General features: G+C 48.1%; 1 protein-coding gene across 4 annotated transcripts in view; it reads right to left on the bottom strand.

Moving 5' to 3' along the window:
• Window positions 1–1,592: 1,592 nt before the first annotated feature.
• Window positions 1,593–21,511, bottom strand: part of DYSF (dysferlin) — a 106,342-nt gene continuing 86,423 nt past the window's right edge. For all 4 annotated transcript variants that reach the window (XM_075709263.1, XM_075709261.1, XM_075709262.1 and 1 more), the window contains 6 exons: window positions 21,332–21,473; window positions 11,348–11,447; window positions 9,515–9,693; window positions 8,694–8,803; window positions 8,193–8,340; window positions 1,593–1,631 (listed from right to left, as the gene is read on the bottom strand). In XM_075709263.1, coding sequence (XP_075565378.1) covers window positions 1,593–1,631; window positions 8,193–8,340; window positions 8,694–8,803; window positions 9,515–9,693; window positions 11,348–11,447; window positions 21,332–21,473 — 718 coding nt within the window. The remainder of the gene's footprint in view (window positions 1,632–8,192; window positions 8,341–8,693; window positions 8,804–9,514; window positions 9,694–11,347; window positions 11,448–21,331; window positions 21,474–21,511) is intronic.

A 21,511-nucleotide genomic window follows, 5' to 3' on the forward strand; every position in this document is an offset into this window, starting at 1 on the left:
ATCCCCCGGGATCACTTTTCACTGCTACTTGCTCTCGCATGTCATGCTGAGTAGCAACAGCTCCAGGGCACAAATAAAACAGAGGAAGACATGTCTCATCCTGCCAAAGGGCAGCGGGGAACGATCCGTTCATCATCAAAGGGACCGTGGCAAAGGCCATGCGGTGCCGGAGCAGCGGGACAGCCGTCTCTCAAAGGGACATTTGCTTTCATGCTTGATGCCCCTGTTCCGGGAGATGGTTCCTTGCAGGATGAGTGCATGCAGGATGAAAATTTGAGGCTAATGCTGTTTTGATTAGCATCCTCTCATGACACGAGCCAGCACTACAAAACACTGGGAATCCCCTTAGACCGTAGCGCTCCATCTGATTGCAGCAGCAGAGACGGGCGGGCAGGAAGAGGGAATAGAAAACAGCAGAAGTGTCCCAACACTGCCATCCCAGCCCTGTCACAGCTGCCATTTGCTCTGTGGGAGGCTGAGCAAGACCTACAGGATATGTCTCATAATAATTTGTTTGCAAAGCAGAAAGCAAACAAGCCTGCTTCCAAAGGGGCAGGTTATCTGCCTCATTAGCGCCCAGCAGCAGTGAGTTTCGCGGCTTACGTTGCAGTCTGGTTTGTACTGTTTGGTTGAAGCATATTCAGGAGAAAAAAGGCTAATACATTCACCGAACTGCGGCTGCAGGGGCTGCATATAGCAGGAGAGCAGAAAAGCAAAGTCGACATGCACGGCTTTGCTCCCGGGATTGCTCTCAGGGTAGGGCTCAGCCCGACTCCGCTTTCTGCCACTACAGCGCTGGTGGGACTGCAGGGGTGAAAGAGCAGCTCAGAGGGAAAACAAGCTCCAAAAAACATGAGCCAGACTGTGCACTCCTTCATGAGGGCAGAATTCAATGGGAGTTTTGATTTAGCCATCACCACCAGCTCCTGCCCAGGTTTTGCATCTCGGCCTTTTCCCCGGGTCCTGTATCTTGTGGTGTTTGCTCGCTTTGGAAAGGCAACGTATCAGCCCAGGGTTTCAGGCTGTGCAGCACATTTTGTCTTCAGTAGACTTTATACATATATAAACCAGATAATACACATTGCACGGCAAAGGAAAACTGAGGCTCGTTCAGTGTGCAAAGAAAAGCGTGCTCAGAACCTGAGAGATTTTGGCTTGCACGTGCTGCTTACGCCAGCAGCCCGCAACTCCTCCGCTAAGGTCTGCAACATGTCTGTACGCTCACAGACTATTTATGAAAAGGTCCTTTCCTCGCCCATCCTCTTCAGTTGTGCACTGCTATTCAAGCTTTACAAATCAGAGCAGATTAACAAAAAACAAAACCAAAAAAAAAAAAAGGAGACAGACAAGGAAGTAAAGTAAGAAATATTTCAGTGTAGGTATTGTTTACATGCTACTTCCAAGGCGAGTGCTGTAGGTGGGATTCTGCATACTGCATCAGGGTAAGTTGTATCTTCGTTTTGGCAGCAGCCAAAGAGAGAGGCTGTTCCTTCTCCATCTTCATCTGCTGATGTGATCCAGTGCAGAGCCGTAACTCCTTTCCAAAAATCCCAGGCAAGCACCGGACCTTTCAGGTGTTTTCCAGCACGGCTTCAGTTGAAAGGTTTCACCAGTTTCATAGCAGCGTAGTTCTAGAGGGACGGGAAAATGAGGGAAAGAAAAGCTGGTTTGAAGCAGGTACAGCAGGGCGGCACGCGGAGGTTAAAGCAATTTTTGGGGCACGGCGCAGAACTGCAGACGGGACTGCATTCAGGGCAGGCACGACGGCCAAGCTCCCAGCCCCAGCCTGCGGAGAGAAGAAAAAAACTGCATCCCTGCTAGCGAGGATGGTAGAAAGCCCGAGACATAAGAAAATGGGTCTTGTCTTCTTCCAGGAGAGGCTACTGGTCACAAGCACCAAGCGGCAAGCACCAGGAGTCACTCCTGGACTTGGGTTGCTCCTTCCACCAGTTTTTAAGATAAATTCCCCCCCCTTCATACCCTTGTAAGAATTTTGGCACCTCCCCACCAGCACCACCCCAGTGCCCACACGACTTCTTGCAGGTGAGGCGACACGTCCAGCTCTGCTGAGCTGCCCAGCCTCCCCCTCTCCTCTGCATCCCGGTGCCCCCTCCCCTCCCCTCACTCTTCGTGCTGCTCCCCCGCAAACCCTGAGGCTGCATGCACCGCCCAAGCCCTCACCTTGCATCCTTATGGCTCCTTCTCCCCACAATCCCCCCAAAACTGGGGACCTCATCTGCTCTGCCTGTTGAGTTGGACCCTTTGGAAAGAGGCCCTGGTCCCGGTCCCCAAGCACCTGCCAAGTTGTGCCATGTCGTTTTCTGGAGAGCGCTGCTTTCCACGGGCCAAAATCTGCACCCAGGGTCATGCCAGCAATCCGCCGGTCCGAACGGCAAGGGGACGGCTCGCGAACCCTGCCCTATCCTGATTTAATTTCTTAGTACAAACCTAGCCTGCAGGTCCATGGACTACCTCCAAGGAATCGGCCAAAGACAATCAAGAAAGGCAAAGCTATTGCTGATTTTTCTTTCTCTGCCTTGTCTGCATCCCTTAACCCCTCAGCCATCTGTTTCAGCATCAGCATTTGGTGTGGTTTTTCCTCCTAAGAGCGGACACCCCAGGCAAGACCTTCCTGTGCCTGTTTTCTGGGATCTCTACTGTCCCTGTTATTGCACAGTGAAGTATGGGGCTGCTACAGAAAATGAGGTGTCACAGTATTTTAGCCTATTATACGTGCAATCCCTTCCTTGAAAGAAGATGACAGCACTGTGAAAGAGAATAAGCCGTGTAAACGTTGCTTATCAAGACCACAATGAAAATACAGACGAAGATGCATGCTTAGGTCGTTTGGAAAGAGCTATATTTAAAGTAGCTCTGATTCAAACCCCCGCAACCACATACTAGCCCGTTTGGAAGTCCCTCCCAAGCATATTGAATTTAATTGGTACAGGATGTTCTATCACGCTGTCACTTTAAAAAAACAACTTTGGAAACAAAGCATAATGCTAGTTACCAGCAAGATCTTTGGAGGAACGGGGAAAAAAGGGAAAAAAAAAAAAAATGAAACACAACAGAAGTAAAGCCTGACCAAAGGCATCTTGATAAATTACAACGTGTAGCAAATTATAAGGCAGTTTGCCAACTGAGGATTTCTAATAATGCCATAAATCAAGCAAGCAACGTTAGGGCAGTTTACCAGAAGCCATTAGAAAAGCCTCCAGTGACATATAACCTTCGAATTAATTATCCATCCATTTGTCTTTCAGAGTCTATCCTCCAAAATACTCCTATTTTTTATGATTTGACTGGTTGCATTCTGGAGGGTAGCAAGTTTTCTGTCCAGCTATGAATTTGTATTAACGAAGTGTTGAAAGCCAAGCAGGATTATCAATCAGCACAGAAAGCGAGCTGTAATTAGAATTAATGGCAATGGAAGCAACGCTGGGCTTGCAGAACACAAACAGAGCTTTAAAAGGTAGTAAACATTTTCATGGTGCTGCAAAGCTGAGCTGGCTCCAGCTGGAAGTAGCGTTACATTTTTCTGTGGTGGTAGCCACTAAAATCTTTACAATAATCACTGCTTCGGGGAGATAACTTCACCGCAGTATTCCCTACACATTACAATGCAGAAGCCCAGACTGGACTTTCATAACCTTTTCGTCTGACCTTGTGTCTAGCCCAAGACTTTCAGTCAACCGTTCCCATAGCAGAAGGCAGAGCTCTTCTCAGCTGCAGCAACGTCAGATGAAAAGTCCATCAAAGTCACTGGACCTTCCCAAAAAGCCCCAGAGCGTGCCATAAATGAGCACTGCTGGACAGGAGTACGGGGTGGAACTAGAGCATATCTTGCAGAAAGACATTTAATCTTGATATGTGGACGACTCGAGCAACGACGAATTTACCACAACCTTTGGCAAACTGTTCCGATGGTTAATTACCCTTCGTCTCAAAAATTAGCATCCTATTTCCACTGGAATAGTTCCTCTAACTGCAACGTCCAGCTACTGGATCTCATTATACTTTCATCTGCTGTTTAAGGAGCCTTCTGGTGTCAAGTTAAATCTAAGGACCGTCTGAGGAAATCATATAGGAAATATCCAGGGAATGCTGTTCCCAGAGTCCTAGCTTGTACCGACTATAATGACAACCACTCTGCAAAGAAAGCTAAGGCAAACCAGCAAGTAATCTGACACTAAGACTGGGTGGAAGAGCCCAAGTAAAAAAAATTAAGAACCTCAGAATATCAGATTTTCAACATTTTTTCCCATTTTTGTAAAACTAGACAACTTTTTTTATGGAAATTTGCAATACCATGCAGTTTTCCACCCAAAACCAAAAGGCTTTTCAGTTGGAAATGGCCTCTCACCCACTGAAACGAGTTGCTCTGTGAACAGTTGCGCTAATGACGACTGATTTCTTATGGACGTGTGCCTAAATTTCCCGTACTGCAGTACTCCCAGCTCCCCATGGGTCCTGATGAGCCTCCTCCTCATCCCAAAGCACTTCCAGAACCTTCCCCATTTCTGTGGGTCTCCCTCTGTTCCTTCCAGGGACCCCAGGCCCCACCGGGGCAGCCACGGCACGTTCCCTGGCTGGCAAACAACTTCTGGTTGCACAAAGCTCTCCTGGGAAGGAGACTTTGAGTTCAGAGGGCCTGAGAGGAGGAATGGGACGATCTTTATTCCAGCCCACGATCGATCAACCACACGTACTCCGTGTCCCGAGGATGGGGGAAGCACAAAGGCACCGCATCTTCGAAGGTTTCTGATCCCCTGAAGTAGCTCTAAGGGCATATATATTTTGCAGAATATTTGCATATAATATTTTGCAGAATATTTTGTTTCTCACCTCAATGGGGAATATACTTCCCTGGGGTGTAAAGCATCTCTTGATGGGTATTCTGAACAAGACCAAGACATCAGCTTCTTCATTTTCACTGAAGAGCCTGAACCACTGGTTTTTGGGCACTACTGTTGGGAACCACAGACAGCCCTTCATCATTTCGGGTGGAAGCACACGGCTTTCGAATGGGACGTTTGCTATTACTCTCCAGCTACTCTGACCACAAAGCTGGGACTGTGGTTGGAAGCTTTCAGCACTATATGGGCAATAGGAATAAATCAAAAAAATCCCATTTTTATACCAAGAGCCAATGGAAATGCCCTGGGTTCATTTGCAGGTGAGATTCCTGTCTGTCTGGGATGGGGGGTGACGTGTGCAGGGTTAGCTTAGCTCACAGGACCATTAGTTTCCCAGGGCATATTACGGATATATATTTCTCAGGTGAAAGACATCCTCCTTCGGTGTCTCAAGCAAAGTCCAAACAAGACAAGATTTGGAGCCAGGGCTCAGATTTCTCTGGCAGCATCTGGTGCATGGCACACAGCACTCCCAGGTGGAGAGGCTGTATGCAGGCAGGGCATTCAATCTGCAGGCAGGGGCATTCGGCTACAGGCAGGGGCATTCAGGCTGCAGGCAGGGGCATGAGGGCATGCAAGCTGCAGGCAGGGGCATTCAATCTGCAGGCAGGGGCATTCGGCTACAGGCAGGGGCATTCAGGCTGCAGGCAGGGGCATGAGGGCATGCAAGCTGCAGGCAGGGGCATTCAATCTGCAGGCAGGGGCATTCGGCTACAGGCAGGGGCATTCAGGCTGCAGGCAGGGGCATAAGGGCATGCAAGCTGCAGGCAGGGGCATTCAAGCTGCAGGCAGGGCATTCAGGCTGCAGGCAGGGACATTCAGGCTGCAGGCAGGGGCATGGGGGCATTCAAGCTGCAGGCAGGGGCATTCAGGCTGCAGGCAGGGGCATGGGGGCATTCAAGCTGCAGGCAGAGGGATTCAGACTGCAGGCAGGGGCATTCAAGCTGCAGGCAGGGCATTCAGGCTGCAGGCAGGGACATTCAGGCTGCAGGCAGGGGCATGGGGACATTCAGACTGCAGGCAGGGGCACGGCATTCAGGCTGCAGGAAGGGGCATGAGGGCATTCAAGCTGCAGGCAGGGCATTCAAACTGCAGGCAGGACATTCAGGCTGCAGGCAGGGGCATTCAGGCTGCAGGCAGGGCACAGGGACATTCAGGCTGCAGGCAGGTCCCAAGGCTCCTGTAGAGCCAAGGACCAGCTGCTGAAAAACAACAACTGGAAGGATCCTGGAGGTCCCAATGAGCAGAAAGCTGTGGAAGAGCTCTTCATATAAGGCCATAGCAAAAGGGCAACAGAAGTAGGAAAATAGTAACTTCACCTCTGTATGCATCTCTCAGCATCCCTGTATCTCTGTCCCTTACCTTCTGCCTGCTCAGACTTGTGGTCCTCATGCCCTAACAGGATTCCCTTGAGGTTGCCCTGCCATCGTCCACCCCTTTGCCCAAGGATGAGAAGTGCAGGACACACACAAAACCCTCTACCTGCAGCATGGGACCTCAAAACTGCACGTGTAGCGGCAAGATTATGTATACAGTGCTAAACGCAGCAAGGTCCTTATTTTAAATGGGACCTGATGGTGCTCCTGGCATGCAAATCAGAACAGAAGTGAGGAGGGATTGTTTTTCCATGCATTTAATCAGGGATGTAATGGTAAGCCCTGCCAAAGGTCAGGATGCCAGGGGCATCCTTCATAGCAAACCATCACCAGCGCAATTGCCAAATTTAGTGCCTGATGAAACGGGAAAGGAACTAAATCTCCAAGTAGATATAGAACCAGTGACCTCAAAAATCTAGGGGAAGCTGGCCAAGTACATAAAAACAGAAAAATTCCGTGAAACATGGCCTTACTTTTTCAAAATATGACTAAAAATTGACCCGACCAAAATGAAATTAAATACAACAACATTTAGCTAGGAAACAGGGAAAAATCCCAAGTAATAATGAGTGTAAATCAATATTTATAGTTTGCGAATTTTTTCTCCTCTCAACGTTGTTTTTGTATGATACCACTGGAACGAACGCAAAGCCACTTGCATCTTCAGGGAAACACTGAGTTCTTCTTGGTCGAAAGGGCTTGGTTTCTGCTGCTCAGCATAAAGGGGAGTCTCCAGGAATGGCTCCGAGTACAGGGCAGGGAGGAGGCAATGCAGCACGAATCTGCACTTGCACAATTATTTCCTCCTTCATACTACTTAGCACCTCTGGAATTGTTTCTCCAGCCGGAGAAGTATCCCAGCCCTTCCCATGGATACGAGGATAGAGAGATGGGGAGAGCCGTGATCTAATCCCATCCCCTTTTTTCTCGATGGGAACAACCCAGCATGCACGACTTCAAATCATCTGAAAGTGATTACGATGGCGAGGAGAAATTCCACACCTCGCTTTTCGGTTGCACATTGCAAGCACACAAAGCCATCTGCAAAAGGCAGCCACATTCTCTCACATGAAGTTATAAATTACTTCAATCAGTTCTTTTCTTAAAAAAAAAAAAAAATCATATACAAGAAGCAGAATTTGTTAAGTGCTGGAAAGAGAGAGGCGGGTCATTTTTCTTATCAGTCTGGGAGGAGGGGAAATGGCATCCAAGAGCCTGCATGAATTATTCCAGTGCTGTAGAAACAGAGGAGGATACAAAAACCCATCCCAAGCCAACCTGGAAGGCCAGGGCTCCATTATTTATTTATTTTGTTTTGCCAGTGGAACTGACAGTAAGGCAAGAAAAAGCCACTTTCTTGATTAATGAGGTGAAAACTCTCCCTTTCATTTCAGACATTACATTGGTATAAAGTGCTCCAAGCCTTGATAACGAGAGACGGGGCTGCCCAGACGCCGATAAACTCCCCTGCATCTTTAAACGATTACAGACTGATGCGGTTTTTGCCACCGCTCAGCCCTGTAAAATGGCCGCATTGCTAACGAGGCTGCGTGTTCATCAGGGATTTTCCCACCAGCCCTGCAACACCTCCGACATCAGCTGCTCGAAGCTTCCTGAACACAATCAATTAACCTCAGCATCGTTAGACGCGAATTGAAACACGGGCGCAAAGAGGTAAGCACCTTGCAGCGAGTCTGCAGCAGAGACCAGAAACACAGACGCTCTCTTTTTGACCCATCATGGCCCACCAGGTTGTTCCTCAGGGACCAGCATGGGACTTTGCAGCCATGGGCACTGGGACCATCTCTGTCAGCACAGAGGCTGGTCAGCCACAGAGACCTGGGGGAACACCTAGGACCTTGGTCAGCCCCCCTGCCCTCTCCTGCACCCATCGTACCGGGAAGGCGTAGATGAAGATCCCGAGGAAGAGCAGCAAAACGAAGAGCACGATGGCCAGGATAACCACCCACTTGTACCGCCGCCACAGGATGTACTTCAGGGTCTTGTACGGGGAGGTGAACCACAGGAAGGAGGTCTCTGGGCGCCTGGATGCAAATAAAGTTGAGGTCACTCCTGAGTTTCACAGTATTTTCACCCTCCTGGATCCCCAACCCCATGAGCATGCCCTGCTGTAACAAGCTAGCTGCTCACCCTGCAAACCCACATCCCTCTGGGTGGACCATGCCAAATGCCCTCCCTTGGTGGTCCAGACCAGCCTCTCACCCACCCTGGACAGTCTCAGCTCATACAGTCTGAGCTTCAACTGGTCAAAAACGGAGCCTACACAGGAGCAAGCCCATTGCAGATGGTAGACCTCAAACTGGGAACCGAGGTTTTCAATTTGCTCCTTGAGAACTCCATGCCCCAGTGGTTACTTTTCCATTCAAGATGCTCTTACTTGGGGTCCTCCAGCTTGGGGTTCATATTTGGCTCATCCCGACCTATGCCAGCAGGCCGCTCTTCATGCTCTTGTTCTGCCACAATTTCCAAAGTCATTTCCAATTTGCCCTGTGTGGGTTAAACAAAAGCAAACTTATAAACAAAACAAAACAAAACAAAACAAAACAAAGGGACAGGTGAGAAATGAACATATGATGCAAAATACTGACCGAGGAAAGAAAAACTACTTTGAGCGGAACCCAACCACTACCAACAAGGACCATGAGAAACCCAGTAAGAGTGGATTTCATACAGGTCCCTCACTTGCCCATTACAATGTTCCCAGCAGATACTCCAGGACATCTCAAATGTCACTGACACCCAAGTTTAGGCAACCGACTCAGGGGTCTTTTGTTGAATGACTTAATTCACTGCCTGGACTCCTTTACCTGTATTGAAGAGTCACCAAAGACTTGAACAGGAGCCCAGACACCTACATTTAAATGCATCAGTCTGACAATTGAAACGTTTCCCTGGTACTTGTCGCAACATATTATCATTAAGAATAGATATGATCCAGAGTCAAATTAGGCAGCATGTTCCAAAAACCGCATGAAAAAACCCACAGAACAAATGCTTTCTTCTGAGGCATTTGCATGGTGCTAGACAAATCCTGGAAAACATCCAGCTGACAAAAGCTGGTCCAGTTTGCAAAATTTGCAGGCCAAGAGCACATTTCATGCCCTGACCTTGGCATCCTGCATGTGCTTGGCCCAGCCACGTCCCTCCTCAATGCTTTGAGTGAGTCCCCCAAGAGAACATGTGAAGAGGCCACCTTACCGCCAGGATCTTCTTTTGATCCTGCTCAGCAACACAAGGCCACCATCCCTTGACAGTTTTCTGCTCAAAGAGTGACACAAAGCGACTTGAAGACAAGCTCTCATCTACTAGCTCTAAGGAGCACTTTTCAGCAGTCTTGGCAGGCTTGGGCATCCTGTTGAGATCCATCTGAATGGAGCCTGCAAGGAGGAACGTTACCGGGAAGACATCTCGGTGTAACAGGTCCTTAAAACGTGGACTGAAGAAATATTCACTGTGGCACGCTCCAGATCTCAGGGAGCTTGGGCAGACACCCGCACAGCAAGGGAGAGAGCAGGCTGAAGGCCTGTTTCCAAGCATAGCCCTAGTTTTAGCCAGTGGCTCTTCCTAATAACTGAGCTCTTGGCATCATCATTGTGCTTAGGAAGACCGGAGCCATTAAGTCCTTCTCGAATAGGCTGCAAAATATCCTCTGACTTACACAGCTATAACGTTGGATGATTTGCACTGAAGTCAACCAGGCAGGCTGAGATTTTTATTGAAGGCTAAGAGATTTAGGTGAAACTCAAATTGTACACACCCACAGCCCAGTCAATACAAGAGCACTGGGCAGGAAGCTTGCAGATCTCCAAATAGGTTATTTTATTGCACCACCCAGGTCAGTAATTGCAGCAGACTAAATAGGCAGGATATCCCACAAAACTGATAGCTTCCTTCACAGAGTGATCCAGTAATTAGCGCATTTATCTAGCCTTTAGGAAATCTGAGCTCAGTTCTCCAAGCATTAGTTGAAAGTGCCTGTATTTAATTTACATTGCTACACTAATTTACCTTATGGTTGGGAACGGCCAAGAACATACACAGGGGCTGGTCCTGTGGCTCAGCTGAGGGACAGCAGCTTTTTACACTACTGTGGACAACTCACATTTAGTTTTGTGCTTGTAGCTTTTCTGTGCCACAGATTCTTGCAACCACTGACAACAACAGTACAGATCAGGTTTGTTGTGAAACACTTTTGAGGTCCATTGGCTTTACAAAAGCCAAAGACCAATTTTATTTGTTGGAATTTGAAAAAAAAAAAAAAGTTGGCAGTCAGAAGCTCATGATGTGCAGAGCCAGAACTGGAAAACACACCTTGGAGAGGTTATTTTGGCACTCAGCCGATGTAATTAATCAAAGACAGGATTTAAAAGGATCCTGATCACATACTTCCTCAGTGAAGCTTTTGATGTTTGAAATTTTTTTAGTGGCAAAAAGAAAGGTAGAGCAAGATCCAACCAAAAAAACTGTAATGCTGGAGCCTCCAACTTCTGCACAGATACTGTTGCACGGCTCTGTTATCTTCCCTATTAGAGGTTTTTGGGTTGTTTTTTTTTTCTTGACCTAAACCTAGATTTCTGAGGATGATTAACAAGGCTAGCACTGAAAAAAGCAAGTGTCGGATCGAGCTGTGTTCATGTCTAAACATCCCAGGTAAGGTAAGGCAAGGCAGGTCAGTGATCCTGCCTGGCTGTCTCAGCTCAAACACACAGTTAGCCCCGATGAGCACATTTCAGCACAGACTCAGCTGAGTCACGGAGAATTGGGGCCTTCCTGGAAGTTGGTGGCTCCATTGGATTTGATGATGCTCTCAACATTATGTCAGCCCAGGAACAGGCTGCTGCAAGCTGAGACTGGAAATCTGCCTAATACAAACCACTTATCATCAGTCCTGAGCTTATGCTGACACTGAATCCTGTTCAGTGGCTTAAACTGGTCTTCTTACACTTTCTTCATATCCTGAAAGGATTCAAGAATTTTTTTCCTTTCTGTCTGCATCAGCAGGAATGGAGCCAAAAAACTCCCCTGACTTACCCAAATAGTCATCAAAAGAGAACTTGTCGTTGTCCCAGATCTGGAAGATAAGCTGGGGTGGAATCTTATTTTCTGTCTTGTCCAAGCTCCAGAAGTGCTCCTAAAATCACGCCGGAAAAGAAACCAAGGAAAAATAAAATGTTCATTAGTAGAAGTGGACAGAGCCTTGGCTACTCTCATCTCACAGCAGTAGAAATCCTGCAACTGCCCTCGGCGTGTCCTCCTCCAGTTCTGCGGGGCCAGAGCCACAGGAGGACAGTGCTGGCTCTGAGCAGCCCTTGGACAAGGATGCTCAGTGGAAAACCTAGGGTGCTTCTGGCAGTTGAGTTGTTACCAATTTGTGCCTTAATTTAGTGACAATATTTTAGCAAACAGGCACCAAGAACTTGCAAATAGGATCTTTTGGAGTGACAGCATCATATTCACATGATTTAGACGAGGGTGACTCTCCAAGGTGAAGAGGGCAACGAGTGTTGAGTGCCAGTGCTGCCAAACTTCACCTTCCTCTTAATTAATGGAAAAATATAGGAATAACACTTAAATTAGCACTTATGGTAGACAATTCAAACACATCCCCTCCCCTTCTGCCCATCTCTCACTCCAGCTCTGCCAGCAGCCAGAGCCCTGCACAAGTCTGGATCCACCACTGCTCTGATCTGCTGTCCAGTCTGTTGTAAGTAGTTTGTTTGCAGTTGGCCAACTTGAGACCTGCAAACACCTCTACCACCTGTAGGTAGCCTGTGGCTCCCAAGTTTACATACTAAACACAAATACGTGAAGAAAGAGACTGGTGTTTTCATAGCAGCTCACTGTGTGGTGGGTTCCTCAGTTCTCAAATGACATTGTTCATCTTTTCTGCACATCTCCCAGGTTTTCATTCTTGGGGGAGGTGAATGCTAGAGTTGGGCATGGTATCCCAGTAACTCTGCTGAGAATATTACACTGGGCTGCTGCCAAGCTACATAATGCGCTTGCCATATTGATTACTACATCCAAGTTCAAGAAAGCAGAGATTCAGAACACCAGCAAGCCATGATGACCAGAGCCTGGCTCCCTGTACAACCAACTGAGCAGTGGCACTGTAGCACTTGATTTCAGTCCTTATAATGCAAGATCTGTCACTCTCTATATGCCCTTCTCATTTCTATTAGATGGGCAATATTTTGTCTGTTCCCTGCGACTAGAGCTGCTGTGACAACCTGTGGAAAGGTTTTGCAGCAGTCCCAGAACCCTATTTGCAAAGCACCGAGAATGAAAATTACACCATGAGCATCCCCTGTGATTATTGTCTTTTACCAAGCCCTTGTGCAGTGCAGGAGCTATCATCCATCAGTTCTGCAACCTGGCCACAGTAATAAGGAATAGCTGCTGCCTGGGCGACAACATCCGTATGGGAGTTCAGCAATAGGATGAGGCAGCGATTTCTGCTTTCTGGAGAGGACATGATTTACAAAACACTCACTCATGAGAAGTTTGCAACTGCAGTGACCCAGTTACTACAGTGGATAGGTCAACAGCAAGGCAGAAGGTCCGCCTTCTGGATAGTCAGACCAACGCTCCCCGAAAAGCCAGGGGAGGGGAACATTTAAATTAGACTTCTCTAACAAGGCGGGTTAGAATCCCATTACTGTGACAATGAGCTTGCAGCCACATCATTATAATATATGGTGGATATGTGCCCATGCCACAAAATTTGCTATTTATGTGGTCGCAACCGGTAATATTTCCCAACAGGGATCGAATACCACTTTTGGGATGCCACAAGATGCCCAAGAGTTAGGATTAAGAAGTGTTAGGGCAGAAGGAGAGAGACAGAGACACACAAAAAGCCAAGGTCTTGTTATTTCTGGCTCCAGCCAACGCTTGCAAAGAGGAGGCAGAGTCACGACCGGTGTCTACTGACAGCACAGGCTCAGAGGTGTGTCCTGTGGGCAATGCCTCCTGCCGCACTCTTGCAACATGTCAGTATCATAAACGGAACAGATTTAATTAAAACCAGGAAACTTCAGCATTATTCACGACACATACGTAGCACCATAAATTCACTGCAGTGGCTACAAGACTCTGATTCATTATATCGTGTAATATTAAAAAAAGGGGGGAAAAAAAGAATGTGTCACACTCCATAAGAACATAAATATTCAAGCAGGGAGGCTGTGGGCACTTAAATCCCACTGAAACTGGTTTCACTTTAAGAGATCACCCTGGACGGTTGTATTTCAATTTAGCTCCATTCCCCGCCTTGCTTTGGAAAAACACGCCAGCATTTTTGCAATGGAGCATTTTATTTATGCATTTTAAATATTTTATAATCTAGAAAAATAAAATAAAGTCAATGGAAACTTCCATCTCTCCCCCTCTGCTCATTGCAATGTATTAGAATGTATGTTTATCCAAGGGCAGGGGGGGACGGACAGGTTTTCCCAGCTAATAAGTCATTTTAAATTAAAACTGCTAAAAAGGGAAAGAGCTTATGGTGATTCTTCCCTTTCCCATATATTGGTCCTGCGCTGCAGAAGGGTTGTTAGTCATCCAGAGGAGAAAGTCCCCAGGAACCATGTACCCGTGCCTAAAGAAGGCGGCAGCCAGATGACCTCATGGGCTGGAAAGGTTCATCTGGGGTCTGCGAGACGGAGGAAGACCCATCTCCCACGGTGTGCACCACAGCGAGACACCGTGGGCTCCTTCTGATTGCCCCTTGCTGGGACAATTCAGGCACCCCCACCTATGCTCATCTTGGGGAGCATGAAACGTCCTACAGGTGCCTCTTCCACTCCAGTGGTAACTGATGTTCCTGGCTCAGAGGCTGAGTTCACCACATCTGCATTTGTCAGAAGTGTCCACGCTCCAAGAGCATCGCTATGCTGCTGCCTGGGCTGAAGCACCTCTCCAAGCACATGTTGGACCTTCTCTTTGCACCATCCCATCCATCTGGAGCCAAACGTGAGCAAAAGCTGACACTTGAGCAGCCCTTCTGAAAGGGAGGAGGGGTGATGGCAGCTCTGCTCTCTGGCAAAGGTACTGCCTGCTGGAAGACCCAATCCCACGAGTGCCCTGATGGGGAACCAGCAGGAACCAGGACAAGGAAGAGGTTGTCATGAGACCCAAATTACTGTCCCAGTCTCTAAGCTGCTGCAGCAATCTCCCTCCTCTTGGTGGGCTCCTTCCCCACCTGTGCTGCTGGCTGAGCTCTCCTGGGACAGGAGGAGAGCACCTCGAACCCAGGTCAGAGCCAGCGGGTGCTGCAGAGCCTTATGGTCACCTCCCACGCAACAAAACACAACTGGGTAAGTGTCCCCCGGGACTGACCATGCACTTGCTGGCAAAGGTACAGGACTTTGGGTTTCCACCATCCCTCCTCCCCATTGCAACGCCCTCGGACTTGCCCACGCTCAAAGCGAACAAAACCCATACCCTGGCCAAGTGGATGCTCGCTGCATCCCTCTGCCTCCCCAGCACCACTTCTACCCCCGAGAGCAACGCCCTGGCTTGCCGGGGACTCCCTGCCTGATGAAGAATGACTCAGGCAGGATTCGACCCTTTCCGGGTGGCAATGCGGAGCTCGTACAACGCGAGCACGATCTGTACAGTTTTGGCCTTTCTTGTGGAAAAACACTGTAAATGTGGTTTGGCTGGTGGCGAAGCTTTCCTCCTCGGAGCCCCGTGAAGCTGGGGACATGGCAGAGCAGAGCTGTAAGGGCAGGCTGGGGAAGGAGGAATTTGATGCTGAGCTAAGTTTATGGGTCCATTTCAAGGCAGTGTGAAATTTGCCTCCATGATTAAATCTAGCTACGAAAGTTCACTATAAAAACAACCCAAGGCAAGAAATTTATTTCCTAGCCTTTTGCAAGACATGGGAAGGAAGGGGGCTTGAATTATTGTTTGGGGGTTTGTCTTGCAGTGGGTGGGGGATAGGGGAGGCTGGTGAATATTTTACGGTCGTGAATAATGCAGCAGGGGAGGCAGGAAAAGAAAATAAGCTCATATCACTAGGAAAGTGTTGACAGGGCTGCATTTCTTCTGGGTTGCTTATGTGCTATGGAATACAAAGTAAGGCGCAGCCCTGCTTTTTTGGGGAGGCAGGGAGGCCCCAGCACGTTCACACCCAAGCAAGCCTGTCCCGTTATGTGCGTGTGGGACAGCATCAGGTCCCTCATCCCGCAGCAACCGGGGAGCCCTGGGCACACCAGAGACCCCCTCGGAGGTCAGCCAAGACGAGCCTCTTCTCCTGCAGGAGCCAGGACAGGCCGTCCTTCAAGGTGTTGAGAAACTGCTTCCCTGAACCTCATCCCATTGGGACATTTCATCTATTCGTAATAAGCATGGAGCTAAGAGCGCTCATTATTGCACTTTTACTGGACTAACTCGCCTCTTTGATCGCCCTGCTGTTGCCCACTCCTCCAGTTGCACCGCAGGTCTCATGGCACTTGGTTTTCTGCATCTACCCTGATCAGGATGGCAGCTGAGCAAAATCCCAAGTGCACAGCATCTGCTGCACATTCAGGCACAGCCTTGCCAATACCTGGAGGAAGACTCCAGGCGTCACCACACCATAAATGTGAAATAGTCATAATATTTGCCTTGGGGCACATACTCTCACTTCGGTCCCTGGAATCGCTCGCTGCAAGGTTGTTTTCTCAGCCTCCCATGCTTTCCTTCTGGCAGAGTTTATCAGGCTTTTCCAGGGACATGCGGCCATCCCGCTGCCCTTTAGGGAGCTCCAAGCCTTGGGGTCCCAGTCCTGACCAGTTTGTGAACAGCACTCTTGGACCTCCAGTTCTCGACACAGCCACGCTTTGCTCATGCCTCTCCATACATCCATTGGAAAGCAAAATTCACAACAGTAATTCCTGCCTGAATGTCACAGAGGCTGCCGGTGTAGCCCAGGTCATGACTGCTGCCCTTATTACAAAAGACTGCTCTGTCGTTGTATCTGCTTGTTGCAGTCCCATTAAAATACATAATATATGACTGCCTTGTCTAACGCTGCCTTCCTCCGAAAAAAACATGTACTTGGAGCCCATTCAAAATGTTGCATTTTGGCTAAATGTGGAAGGAAAAGGAACATTTTGTGTTTTGCTTTGCTTTCTGATGTCACCAAGAAAAACAGGGAAGGACACAATAAAGGACAGGGAACAGGAGAGGGAAAAGTCCAAAATTCAAAGGCAATAGCCTTTTTTTTTAGCTTTCCGACACCAAAGAGGAATGAAAATTTCAATCTAATAAAATGTTAACTGTTTTTAATAGAAATCAGTGCTTAATACTCAAAATTTCAAACTAAAACCAACCTGACCACAGAGATTTATTCATACACCCTGGAGATTAGGCGACGACCGTAACAGAACAAGGGGATGACACAAGGACCCAGTTGCAGAAACCGCACACGCCTGGCTATTTATTTTTATAAAAATTAAACGGAGAGGCCACACACTTACCTCCAGGGCAAACTCTTGCCCTGTCTGACAAATACACCAAGCCCAGGCTGCCCACGAGCTCTCAGCTGATTTGGAGCATCGCGCTACGAGCCATCGCTGCACGGCGTGAGCCTCCCCCATGCAAAATCAATTGCAATGGGGACGTCCCCGCACACCCCACCGCTGGCACTGGCTCTTCCTTCCCAGCTGGTGGAAATCTGCTGGGCGCGGAGGAATGCACCGGCTGATCTGCCCCAGGTGAGGGTCTGGCCTGTTGCAGGTTGGAGCTGTCAGTACCAGGAAGATGTCAGGACACTACAATGAATTTGCAGACAAAGTAACCAGAACTGACGAAACCAGATGGAGCTGGGAAAGCCTCAACACCAGGGAAGGAGGAATTTATTCTCGGCTCCACTCAGCAATAGAACAAAACAAGCTGTGAATTACAGCCCTTTCTTCCCTGCTTTTCCCTCAAATGCCTTTGCACTTTTCTCTCTAGGTGGGTTTAAGACCCCAAACCTCCTTCTTTCTCATATTGCTCCTGAAGAGCTATCTCCAGCATGATTTCTGGGATGCCACCAGCTGATCAGTCATAGAAAAAACCCTTCCAAATATCAGGTTTATTGTTATATTCAATGCCAGAGCCAGCAAACTTGGAGACTTTAGCTGCACCTTGCAGCAACAGGGTCTCGATTATTCAAAGAGATATGTGCAAGTATCACCGATATCTCACAGCCACAGGGTTATTGCTGGGATTATCCTACAGGACCATCTACTTCTAGCCATGCAAGCAGCATGCACCCACTACTGCCAGATGTCCAAAGACCTCCAACTCAAAGTCAGTGTGTTTTGGTGCCCAGGTAGGCTGCAATTAATCTGCTTAAAACTTGGATGGGCCCCTTTAGCTGAGAGCACAAAGTGGAAGAAATGAAATTAATGTAAGAGCTCCTTGAAAAAGAGCCTCACCACAACTGCCCCAACCTTCCCACTGAATAAACCAGACAGTGGCTTGCAGTTTCTTCTACAGTAGTGGGATGGGTCCTCTTCCAATGGCTCTCTTTGCAAAACAGAATACTTTGTGTTCTGGCATCAGTCCTTCATTTTCTTGTTGACATCTAACACCGAAGTCTAGTAGCAGAACAAGTATGAAGACAACAGTTATGTTGCTTGGTCTGTTTTCTGCCAATGACATGGCATGACATGGATTTGAAATTGCCAACAATGCTCCCATACTCATTATGTTCATCGCCTGGAATTTCTTTTATGCAACACTTTTCAGATGGTATATGAACAACCCAGCCAGGTCTTGGAAGCTCCAGCCTAGTGGTTTATTTCCAGGTCCACTCAGGCACCAATAGTTTTTAACTTGTATTTTGAGATGCTCTTGAAATTCTAGCCTGAATGTTCATTTATGCAGATGACATTTGCTCAGACATTCAGTGTCAAGCTTTTTCTGCCCTAGAGGACATCTAGAATTCAGATTTGGCAGCTATACTCAGCTACTGCTGTAACTGGCACTTGAAGCTGAACATTTCAAAATCAATTTCATGCATTTTCCACCTCCACAGCGCCTGCGAGACGTGGGAGCTGAGTGCCTCTCTGACTGGGTGCCCAGTGAAACGTGATCCACATCCAGCCTATCTCAGCACTGCTCTCCACAGACTCTGGTTGTACCATGACCATCTGATAACATTGTCTGCAAGAGTCAAGACCTGCCAGGCTTCGACCTGGGGATCTAAAGTTTAAACCCTGCCGACTTCTGCTCTTCTCTCTGCTGGATGGCAGCAGAGCATTGTACTCATCTGGGACCTGGACTTGCCTGTTCCTCCCCTACTTAAGTCAATATGCAATTTCATGCAAATATGTCAGGGGCGCTGAATCTACCTTTCCACCCTAGCTCCCCCTGTGAAATAACAGCTCTCCAACATGCAGTGTGCACTGACCCTTTCGCCAAAACGACTGCATGATTTGCAATCTAAGAAACTGTCTTCTTGCAGGACTCGGCAAGCTGCAAGCGTGCTGTGGCCATGCAAACGACATGGCCGGACTCGTCCATGGCTGCTAGAAAAAGATGGCACAAAAAGAAGCGAGAACAGAAGAAGGAAATTCTGAATAAATGCTGAGAGAGGATGTTAAAGAAACATGCATTTACATATTTTCAGAAGAGCTGTCCCAAGGTGGACCACCTCTTTCGTGGGGATTTTTTTGAAATTCAGAATGGGGTAAATTCCTTTCTCAGAAGGAGAAGCAAAATCTTTATAACATTACTGCAGCTGGAGAAGATATGGATGGAAAAACATTCTGAAACGGTTAAAATGTTTAGAAAAGCAGGAATAAGAGCCTACACTTCCAATCTGTAAGTTGAATTGATGCTCACAGGATTTACAGGCTCCTGCTTTCCCTTGAGGTGCCCCGTGGGAAGATTGAAGCCTCAAAACCCCAAGCAATCCCAGTGCTTTGAAGCTTTGGAGGTAAAGTTCCCAAAACTTCCAGTGCTGTGGCAAGGATTAGACAATCCTGGCTACTGCTGGCCATCCCAAGGCTTCAGGGTCCAGTTCCAACACGGGGCACCTGAGGTTTCCCCAGGTTTGCAGGCTCCCAGCTCCCCCCAGGCATGCACACCAGAACTAAACATCGCAGAGACCCTGCCGCCCAGGGGCATCCTTGCTCTTTTGGGAGAATATTTACAATCTGGGTTGGGGTGACCCGTTCCTGCAGTCCATCCTGCAAGGCTAAAGGGGGCTGCAATCCGCGAGGAGGTGAGTGGACCAAACAAAGGAAAGCAAATTGAAAGCTGCTTTCCTCCCAGCAGCGCTCTCTCCGAGGGCCAACACCAGCAAGGCTGGGCGCAGGTGGCTTTTAGCAGCTCAGAATTTGCCATCTGACCGTTTTGATTTAAATTCCACTTTCCATCGCCTGCGTTTAAAGTTTGGTGCATGGGCTTTTACAGCAGCAGTAATGAACCTGGAGTTCAAACAGCACATGGTGAGATCAAAAATTGCCAGAGCGGAATGTGTCCCACAAATACAAAGCATGGCTTTTCATTCATTATTTTTTCCTTTACAGAGAGGTTTTACAAGCTGTTTATTTTCTGATACAGTGTTGGCAGACATGTGGTCGGAGGAGAATCAATATCAGCACAGTGGGATGTATTTTCTTAAACAGTTTATAGGGGGTCTTTGCTTTTTCAAAGGGGGATAATTGAATGTAGTACACACTGTACTTTTGATTTGTTTAACATGAAGCGTGAAATGGGTACAGCTATGATTCTGTCAATCAGTTTAACTATCCAGCGATTCATTTCGAAGCTAGGCCTCCTCGCGGGGATCGTCTGGCTCGAGGGATGCGGAATTCGCTCAGCATCTTCCCTGCCGAAGCACCAGTTCCAACCCAGGCTGTACTGGGACCTTGCTGGCCCCACAAAAAAAGCTGGGATGGGGGTGCCAGGTGAGCTTTGTGGATGCGGAGGGTCCCTCTGCAACGAGGTGTCTTTGTATTCAAACAAACATCAAGGCTGAGTTCACAGCGGCAAGGCAGGGAGCAGGGACGAAGACTCAGGGTTGGGTGGCTGAAGGGGTCTGAGCTTTCAGGGAGGTGTCACAAAACAGGACCGAGTCTCAAAAGCAGGGGTTGTGCCTGTTGTCCACACAGACCCAACAATACTCCTCTTAATCTCCAGGTGATGAGCAGGAAATTTAAGTGAACAGATCTCCCCCCCTAAAGCGTTCCTTGAGAGCCAGTCCCATTTTCACCTGCATTTTTCCATGTATGCACCCCAGCTCCATCCCCATTTCCTTCCCTCTGTGCAACTCCAAGTCCACATCTGATCATCGCATTGCACTAACTTCTCTAAGGAACACCAAAAGCAATAGCCAGCTACAGACGTAGGAATGAGGGGGACAAAATCACATCCACTTTTAACTCCCCAGTGAAGTACACAGCTCTCTTATTAGGCCAAAGACATCTTCACCCTGAATCCCAAACCAAAGCTTTTCTTCCCATCTCTGCATCAATGGTACATCCCAACCCATGTTCCCCTACATGTCCTTCCTACTTACCCCTTCAGGCACTTGGAGGCAGCTCCTTCACTTTCACCCCTCTTTAGCCCTTCTGTGAAGTTATTGTACAGCACGATGCCCATTACGCTATGCTGGAGACCAGGGGTGCATACCTAACCATCCCTGTGGAAATGCCATCTCCATCTTTGGAGTAACCCTGTTGTTGAATAGGCATCTTGGAAGTCCCACGCAACCTGGAGAGTTTGACACCAGTGCACCAATATTCAGCTGCCTCCAGTCCAGAGGAGTCTTTCCTGGAGGGTCAGTCTCTCCAGACTCTTTATACAAAGCCACCTCTAATTCTGACTCCACAAACATTGTATTCAAAATGTGGATTTTTTAAAACCAGTTTCCCCACCTGTCCACAACTTTGTGCTTCAAATAACACAAAGGCAAGGCTGAGCCTTGCATAGCTCCATTTGTGCTGCAGTTGTGCAGGTCTTAGATCATGCAGCGCATTTCACCCCAGAGTTACTATGAGAAGGTAGAAACATCTGTCCAGGGACACTCACCTTTTTTGCGATGTGACACATTTGCTCAGCAGGGAGATAGTCAAAGGGGAAGACGAATCTCCAGTTGAAGTTGCCCTCTCCTCCCATAGACCTGTAGTGCACATCTGTCTTTTGCTTGTTCTCCTCGTGGCCAACCAGCCAGCTGCAAAATGCAAACGCGTTGCATGAAAAACTAGAAAC

This window comes from Pelecanus crispus, chromosome 4 (genome assembly GCF_030463565.1).
Source record: "Pelecanus crispus isolate bPelCri1 chromosome 4, bPelCri1.pri, whole genome shotgun sequence".
Classification (NCBI taxonomy): Eukaryota; Metazoa; Chordata; class Aves; order Pelecaniformes; family Pelecanidae; genus Pelecanus; species Pelecanus crispus.